General features: G+C 36.6%; 2 protein-coding genes across 5 annotated transcripts; one reads left to right on the top strand and one right to left on the bottom strand.

The window, feature by feature from the left end:
* The first annotated feature begins 620 nt into the window (after positions 1 to 620).
* Positions 621 to 3,784, top strand: LOC120255664 (ras-related protein RABA1f). The gene is made up of 2 exons (XM_039263440.1): positions 621 to 1,026; positions 3,119 to 3,784. The coding sequence occupies exons 1-2, from the start codon at positions 809 to 811 to the stop codon at positions 3,549 to 3,551; spliced, it is 651 nt and encodes a 216-aa protein (XP_039119374.1). The 5' UTR covers positions 621 to 808; the 3' UTR covers positions 3,552 to 3,784.
* Positions 3,785 to 3,933: 149 nt separating this feature from the next.
* LOC120255662 (probable E3 ubiquitin-protein ligase ZFP1) lies at positions 3,934 to 8,332 on the bottom strand. Of its 4 annotated transcripts, XM_039263439.1 has the most exons (6): positions 8,229 to 8,332; positions 5,877 to 6,822; positions 5,037 to 5,432; positions 4,794 to 4,892; positions 4,454 to 4,621; positions 3,934 to 4,292 (listed from the first exon to the last, which is right to left on the bottom strand). In XM_039263439.1, the coding sequence occupies exons 3-6, from the start codon at positions 5,409 to 5,411 to the stop codon at positions 4,143 to 4,145; spliced, it is 792 nt and encodes a 263-aa protein (XP_039119373.1). In that variant the 5' UTR covers positions 5,412 to 5,432; positions 5,877 to 6,822; positions 8,229 to 8,332; the 3' UTR covers positions 3,934 to 4,142. The 4 variants fall into 4 exon arrangements, with proteins under 4 accessions (XP_039119373.1, XP_039119371.1, XP_039119372.1 ...); XM_039263438.1 differs by lacking the exons at positions 3,934 to 4,292; positions 4,454 to 4,621; positions 4,794 to 4,892 and having other exon boundaries at positions 5,191 to 5,432; positions 5,877 to 6,134; positions 6,261 to 6,822; XM_039263437.1 differs by lacking the exons at positions 3,934 to 4,292; positions 4,454 to 4,621; positions 5,037 to 5,432 and having other exon boundaries at positions 4,809 to 4,892.
* Positions 8,333 to 8,636: the final 304 nt, after the last annotated feature.

The following is an 8,636-nucleotide window of genomic DNA, read 5'->3' on the forward strand; positions in this document are numbered from 1 at the left end:
AACTGATTAAATGCCAACTATTTGTGCGGGACTTCTCCTTCGAGATACCGATGGAAAGGGAAAAGCTGCAATTACAGAGGTCATGCCTGTAGAGACAACTTCGAGACGAACTGAAATGGAAAAAGCAAGACGCGAGTTGAGAAAAAAACTCGATGAACTGGCTCCAGAGAAATTCTCTCTTAGGGGTTATCATACGGAAAACCCCCACTTCCTCTCATATCGCTGAAATGGTCTGCAATCACGACTCCCCACTGCAAGGGCATTTTCGTCCATAAAATTTGAAAAATCACTCCATTGACATCCGCTATACGTCTTTGGGGGTTGAAAAAACATGGAATTAAAAAGAAGGGGTTTTTGGGGAGTCAAAAACTAAGGGTGTTTTTAGCGATATAAGCAAACTTAAAGGGGTGTTTTTGGCAATTTCCACTAAAAATTATAGAACTACATTAATTTAAGATAAATTTTAAAAATTAATAGTTAATATTTTTAAAAAATTTATTTAAATAGACAAATAAACAAGTAAAAAAACGGATTTGAGAGAGTATAACATACAAAAATTGAAAAAGGGTATATATGTAAAGAGCTAAAAAAACATCATCTCCTCCACAGAGACCCTTTTTGCCAACTCATTCCTTCATTTTTCCAGCTCCCTTCCATCTCTCTCTCTCTCTCTCTCTCTCTCTCTCTCTCTCTTTCTACAGACCTATAAATATAGAAAACAAAGAGAGATAGACACCAGGGCTCTGGATCTTGGACTTTGGAATTCGAGATTAAGAAGAAGAGGAAAAGGAAAAGCTTTGATTCATTCATGGCGTATAGGCCGGATGATGACTACGATTATCTCTTCAAGGTGGTGCTCATCGGCGACTCCGGCGTCGGGAAATCTAACCTTCTTTCCAGATTTACTCGCAATGAGTTCAGCCTTGAGTCTAAGTCCACCATCGGCGTTGAGTTCGCCACCAGGAGCATCCATGTAGATGATAAGGTCGTTAAGGCTCAGATCTGGGATACTGCCGGCCAGGAAAGGTTGTCCCTTTTTCTTTTTGTCTTTTTTTAATTGGATTTTGGTTCATTGTGTTGCTTATTAGATCGTGATTGATGTTGTTTTTTTGTTCTATTGGCGATGTCTAATCTTTTGATTTGATTTGGTCTTAAAAAAGATCGGTTTTTGCTCAGCTTGGCATTTTTGTGGAATATTGTTTGAGTATATGACCTGTTTTTTTGTTTTTGGAAATTATTTTTTTGGGAATTTCTTGTGGTTCAATGTGTTGAAATTGCATGTTGTATAGATCCGTATCAATTGATAATTTTTTTACTAGCGAATGGAACAATTGGAGGGATTCCTCTTGAAACCTAACAAGCCTTGAAATTGATGAAATGGTTTGTGCTTTGATGATTGAATTTGTTAAAATGAATATTGAAATATTTATTTATGTGGCGATTGTATTCATTTGGTCTGCAAATTGAGATTGTTGTTCAGACGATAGGATTTTAATAATGAGATGATTAATGTGATGAATTCCTGATTAGTAACACCATTGGTTTGATATGCCCTACTATATTTGAGCCTTGATTATTTTTTCTGCAGTTTATCAAGCTGTCTTTTTCTATGCTTTTTGTGGTGGTTTTTTTTTTCCCGTTGTTTGTTTTTGTTTACTTTTCGGGCGTTCCTGTTTGGTATGCTAGATGTGCTGTTAATTGTGTCTCTTGAAGGGAGACTAATGTTTTTATGAGTTATTTATCATTGCTTATTTTGCTAGCTTCCTTGAAATTCAACATCTGAGATTTCTGATTCTCACTTCCAAATTTACAAAGTGGTGGATAACACCTGGGTGATGTTGGTTTTTTGTAATAATTTTGATTTATCATACTATTTTATTGCCTTATTAAAATCTTATAACCTCCATTTTATCATTCAGAATTGTCTAGTGGTTCTAAACCTTGATATCTCATTATACTTAATCATGGCAAATTAGCTGCTTTTAGTTAAACCCCTCTTGCGTATCTGTCCTTACTATATAACATAATACCTGGTTGAACTTGATAGCCTTCATTAACCTTTTTGGAAATTTTAATGGAAAGAACTTATGTAGTTAGACTCAGTGTTAAGCTTTCTGAATGTTTGCTAGGCCTAGATGTTTGCTTTCTTTGTCATACATTTTTCATGTATTCAACATCATCACACTCTTCTCCTTCTGAACTCTTTTTATAGATCTAGTTTTCTCATTATTAAGGTGGGCTAGAATTTCCTTATCTTGCAATCCTTTAAAGTGACCGACCTTTGATTTAGATAAATGAAACTTCAATTTGGTATATTGTCCATTTAATTTTTTTTGCACAGTAAGACAATTTTGTGGCAAGTTCATGCCGTGCATTTTGTGCAGATCTTTGGACCCCCATAGTCTATAGAAATTATTCTATAATTGTTTGTTGCCTTCTAATTGTCATGGTCATTGCTCCTTTTTGTTCAAAGACAACTTTCACATCATAAGTCTCATCAGAAAACCTTTCATTGTTACTGTTCTTCTTCTTCTTCTTCCTTTTCAGTAATAAATTTCCACTAGGCCCTCACAGCGCTGGACATAATGATGTTTGGTTCTTATAAGCAATACAAAGTAGCTTTCCACTGGTTCTGATTGTCCTGCCAGTTTGTGAGAATAATAATCTCTCTGGTGACTTTGTTATTAAAGGCCTGGGCACTCATAGCTTAAATAATCAGCTCTTCAATCATGATGATTTTAACTTTTATATATTTTACAAATTTCAATGATTGTCCTAGCCATTTTCAGCAAAGCACCTCTCCTTAGACTTTTTAAATCCACCATTGGAAGTGAAGGAAATGGCTTCAATCTTCTAATGCTCCTCACACAGTAACTATAATCGTAATCTTAACTGTTTTTCAGTATAGCATTTTCAATACATTGTTGGCACATTTTAGTGTTAGAAGTAAGTTGGATCCATTATCCATTACTTGTGATTCACCATTCCAGTAATATTACTAGCTAAGGGAGGCTCAGCTTTTCATTCTTGTTTCTTTGTAGCGATATTATGTCTTGACACATGTAGTTTTTCTTTATATCTAACTTTTTTATCCTTTTTCTCGCTTATTCTGCAATAGATACCGGGCTATAACAAGTGCATATTATCGAGGAGCTGTCGGCGCACTGCTTGTCTATGATGTCACTCGTCATGTTACATTCGAGAATGTGGAGAGATGGTTGAAGGAGCTGAGGGATCACACAGATGCCAACATTGTGATCATGCTTGTTGGAAACAAAGCTGACTTGCGGCACTTAAGAGCTGTATCCACCGAAGACGCCAAGGCCTTTGCTGAAAGGGAGAACACCTTCTTCATGGAGACATCTGCCCTGGAATCAATGAATGTTGAGAATGCCTTCACTGAAGTGCTCACCCAGATATACCATGTTGTCAGCAGGAAGGCGCTCGAGATCGGTGATGATCCTGCAGCCTTGCCTAAGGGCCAGACAATAAATGTTGGCAACAAAGACGATGTATCTGCAGTGAAAAAGGTTGGTTGCTGCTCAGTGTAATTCAACATGCAAGCCGCAAGATCTTACAATCTCCGGGAAAAAGGCAGCAATTGCTTCATGATGGACAGTCCTTCCTGCAACGGCAACTACTGAAATGTTTCTGATTCCAAAATGTATGCCATAGGTTGAGGAAAGATGAAGATTATTTGTTGTCTTGTTTATTATACATTTTATCATGTCTTCTTGATTGTATTCTGTTGCTTCTAGTTTTATTAGAGCACTAGTTTGTGGCATTTGTTTATCTGGATCTCTTGGTAGCAATATAAAATTTTCTACTTTGATTCAAAAATTGCTTGTTGTGAACTTGAGCAGCATTAATTCTATAAGATATTCTTCAATGAAGATAGTTTTTATATTCAACAAGGATTTTGGATTCTTTTTATCACCAACTTCCTGCTTGCATATTCATAAAACAGTTTTTCTGATACTGGAACAAATGTTGCTATACAGAGAGCAAATTTCACCCTCTTAATTGTGAGGGTCAACGTTTGCAAGGGACACCGTTTTCGCGTCGTCTCTATTTACAACAATTGATTGGATGTGTTTTTTCTCCAACAAACAGACAAAAAAAAAACAACAGTTTTTGGATAGTCATGCATCTCTTTTATCATTTGATGCGAAAGCCGAAGTTTTGCAGATTGGACAAAGGTTTTTCACCAATAACCATTGCTTTATGCAGTCAGCATGGTAATTGTGTCCACAATTCAACGTTCCTAGTCTCTCACTCTCTTCATACTCCACCTTTAAAAAAAATAAAAACAGAAACCCATCAATCTATCCGCAAGCATCAAAATATAATCATGATCATAAGTAACAAATGCATAGTTCAGACAAATTTTGACCCACTGCAACAAATGGTGAAAACAAAGAGTATACACTTAATAGTTGGTTTTCTAGAATACCTGGCAAATGGAACAAGTTTCATTCTCTGGAAAAGATCTAGAAGAGCAATCAGAAAATGAAGATTTAGATGATGTGATGTGGAAACTCGTCTTTAGATTCTGAAGGATAGATTCCTCTGTCAAGCCAGTGCTGACATCTCCAATCTGCTCTTCTAAGGCAAGAAGTTCCTGTGTGAATGTTGAGAGCTTTGATTAGAGTTGCGAGAAATAAGGAAAACACAAACAGATTAAAATTCAATATTAATTGAGGTATAAGTTCTACACTGGTGCATGTTTCTGGGTGAAGATCCATGTTAAAACAAGCAGCCAATGAACCAATGAAAGGACATATTTCATTAACCTCATAAGTCATGTCGTCGATATCAAGTCTCATATCTCTATGCTGGTCAGTGACATCCCCAACACCATAAAACCTTGGAAGTTCCAATACAGCAGGATCCTAGAAGACAAGATTGATTATTTCCATTGCTATTACATAAGCATGTGGTATTTAGCTAGAAAATTATACAGAGATCCTAAAAACAGTAGAAGAAACACATCTATACAAGTCCATGAGAAGCAGAAAACAGAAGTGAAGAAGCACCTCCGTTGATAGAATCCTCAAATTTCTGTGGCTTACTGAAACTGCAGTTTGAGGTTGCTGCAGGGGACCACAAATGAGTTTGGCGTTGGGTGGCGGGCAAGGTAGAAATCTGTTGCCAGAATCCAGAGGATTGAATGAAGGATTGATAGTGGATGGACAAAAAGAGTGAAGAGGAAGCTGATAAGGGGGCGCTGGAAAATTAATATGCTGCCCATAATTCTGAACTTGTATGCTATGCAAGGGTGCTAGATGGTGATGAAAATTAGGTATAGGAGCAGGATTAGGCATAGGAGCTGACTGGAAAAAGGAAAGCAGAATTAGCATTAAATGGAATTTCCTGATATCCCTGCACACCCATGTTCGCCAACTCCACATCCCTTGAACTGAAATATCTTCCTGAAAAGATGAGTTATCATCTGAGAAGTACCAACACGTACATAAAAAAAAACTCATTATGTTCTACATCGGAGCTTGTCAACTAATTACATGAAAAAAAGTTGTTTAATTTAGTCAAACAGAAGAAAAACCAAGTCAACTAGAGAAGTGCAGAAGAGAGAAGATATTTCATAAATAGAAAGCCAAAGCCACATTGAGAATTAAAATTCAAGGTTCTGAAATGCCAAACTCTAATAAGCAGGCAAGATAGTTTTTCCCTTTTCCAGTAGAAAAATAAAACCAGCAGCTTGACAGAAGAATGAAACACAACAAACAAAACAAGATGTTGTAAACAATAAAATAAAGAAATAGGGAACAGGGGCTCCTGAAACAACAAGGTTACTTTAGAAGCCCATAATGAGTAATTTCCAGCATGTATCACATTTTCATGATCCAATTGCATACCTTGCAAATGAGTTACAGCATGAGGGTTGCTCCAATTGGAACATCCACCACCACCTGCATTATTCCCAAATGGCGCCATCCAAGAGTTGTCAGGTGGAGCAGACTGACCTATACAGTTCCCTTGGTGTAAGTAATTACTATGATGCACTGCTGAAGAATCAGGATGGATTGTGGTTCCATTAGATCTGCTCCACAGATTTCTGCGAGATCCTTCTGTGGCTTGCAGAGCATTAATCCCTCCATATACAGCTGGGGTGGCTGTAGAGGGATTCAAGAGATTGAACCCAGATTCATATGGCTCATTCCACAGTGGTTGCTCAGTAATGACAGAGAGAGAAGATGAAGAAACATGTGAGCTGTTTAACCCATCATGGAAATGGTTACCTGGAACCACGGCAGCGTTCTTTCTTTTGCAGGAAGCTCTAACGTAATCCGCAAAACTATTATGTCTACCATACTCATCCATGCCAACTCCTACTAGTCTGGACATGCTAAAGGATGGAAATTCATCAGCGGATCTGTCGTCTCTAGAGACAGAGAAACAAGCAAATGAAGGAACTTGACGGCGATTATCAGGGTACAAAGGCATTGTGCCAGCAAAATCAGTATTTGTAACAAGATGGGGACTTTGGATAACGCCATATTGATTTTTGTTCATATCATCATGGTTTCTGACTTGGTTAAGACCAATATCTGTAGTAGTTCCAGGAATTGCTATCTCTGGTCGCATGCTTTGACTAGTGTGATTAACCATATTTGGTTGAGAGACGCTATGATCTTGATAAAAAAGGGTTTGGTCATGCCCTGATTTCAAAAGTGGCATCTGGTAGGAGCATTGTATGTTCCGCTGCCCCATCACTGGACAGCTACTTCTAAAAACCAAGGTGAATTAACAATGCGGCAGGAACTAAATGTTTTCCCAATCTCAGTGTCCAGATAATTGTCCCTGATCGAGAACAGATGCAAACCAAAAAAAAATTAGGATGAAATCCATCAAAATAAGTATAAATTACATGGAGATAGCATGACTTTGACCACCATCAGATCAATAACAAATTAGCAATAACAGTATTAAAGATACTGGGGATAACTTAAACACACTCAGATTTATACTTGGAAATGGAATTTATCCATATCTTGAACTTGTGATACAAAGGGTAACTATAACGTGTAGGTAACTTTTACTGTTATGCTGAGGCCAGTCCTCATGCTAACTCCAATACCGACAACTTAATTGTCAAGATACAGATGCATGAGAAAACAACATTGAAGTAAATACTTATATAGGGTGCTCTTATGCATGAACAAATGAACGTACACAGTATCTATGTGACAAGGAAAAGATTCTAAACTAGAACATTGGAAGCATGAAAAGTTATGTTTCTCCATTTGTACCACAAAACGACATTCCACAAAAAGATTCTCAAAAAAAGCCAAAAACAAAATTTACCAACTCTTCATGTGTCCTAGAATATTACCAAAATCTTTATGAAAGCGATCAAATTCAGCCGAATTTGTCATGCTCCCACCAAATTATTAGTTACTAATTGGAAAACTACTTTTATACTCATACTTACCTGACAAAATTCACTCAACGAACACTTTTTCCCACTTATTTTTCCATAAAATGCATCACATCACCTTCCTATGTATCTTGCTGAAATTTACCCTTTTTTTCCAAAAATTTTTACAGTTATCAATCGCTGAAATAAACCTTCTATCAAAAATTCTGTAAGCTATAGAAACGAATGGTTAAAGACTGGCTCAAACATGCAATCCATGGACAAGTTTTACATGATAAATGAAAATAAGACAAGTTCTACAAGATAAATGAAAATAACACATGAAAAATACCTACAAAAATCCATATATGGAAGCATAATCACATCTTTTTAAACATCAAATAACTCCATAGTTTTTGATTGTCCCCTTCAAACCACTTATTTCTCCACCATTCCTATCTTAAACTTACAACTAGATTAAAAACTAAACATTTTTTTCAGCGAATTTGGCAAATAAATCATCAGTTAGGACAAAAATCCAAATTAAACAACCAACATTTATCCCCAAAACAAACAGAGAAAGATAATCAAAATTCAAGATATAATCTCTAAATTTTTTCAACATACGCTTGTCATAAAATTGACATCCTTAAAAATTAAACAAATTTCCTCCAAATTCAACATGTTCTTTACCAAACAAGCGCACACTAACAATCCATTTCCTCATCGCAAAGCAAGCAGAAAAAATCCCAAAAAGCCCAAAAAAATCATGGGACATCGATCAAACAATCACCAAGCAGGAAAATTCACACAAAATACAAGGACATGATCCACGATCGGTAAAACTCACAGATTCTCTCAGCGATCGCCGACGATGCCGCGAAGAATTCGCAGGAGGGAATCGTTCCCGAAGAGAAATGGGAACACGATTGAACCTGAAATGGGTGGTGGTTCTATTTATTTAGTTATTAATTTTAAAATTTCTTTTTCATGGGGGTATATTTAAAAAAAATACATTTTTTTATATCTACACCCAAACAAATATAATATTTACAGTTATACATCCAAAGCTTTCACTATTCAGCGAAACTTTTGATAAAAATGAACTTTAAGAGTACGTAAATGTAAAAATAATTTACTTTTTCTAGGGGTGTATTTGCAAATAGTTTTGAGAAGAACCCGCAAAAATCGCTGTGACTGGATAACTTATTGCACGCCAAGAGAAACAGGCTTGCCACGTCGGACAGCGTGGGCCCAC

This window comes from Dioscorea cayenensis, unplaced genomic scaffold (genome assembly GCF_009730915.1).
Source record: "Dioscorea cayenensis subsp. rotundata cultivar TDr96_F1 unplaced genomic scaffold, TDr96_F1_v2_PseudoChromosome.rev07_lg8_w22 25.fasta BLBR01001125.1, whole genome shotgun sequence".
Taxonomy (NCBI): domain Eukaryota; kingdom Viridiplantae; phylum Streptophyta; class Magnoliopsida; order Dioscoreales; family Dioscoreaceae; genus Dioscorea; species Dioscorea cayenensis.

Bases quoted from the DNA above. Each gene is read 5' to 3' on its own strand.
- LOC120255664 (XM_039263440.1), top strand. From the start codon at position 809: ATGGCGTATAGGCCGGATGATGACTACGATTATCTCTTCAAGGTGGTG. The intron at 1,027-3,118 runs GTTGTCCCTTTT...ATTCTGCAATAG, and splicing joins GATACTGCCGGCCAGGAAAG to ATACCGGGCTATAACAAGTG.
- LOC120255662 (XM_039263436.1), bottom strand. From the start codon at position 6,732: ATGGGGCAGCGGAACATACAATGCTCCTACCAGATGCCACTTTTGAAA. The intron at 5,433-5,876 runs GTATGCAATTGG...TCATCTTTTCAG, and splicing joins TGCTGTAACTCATTTGCAAG to GAAGATATTTCAGTTCAAGG.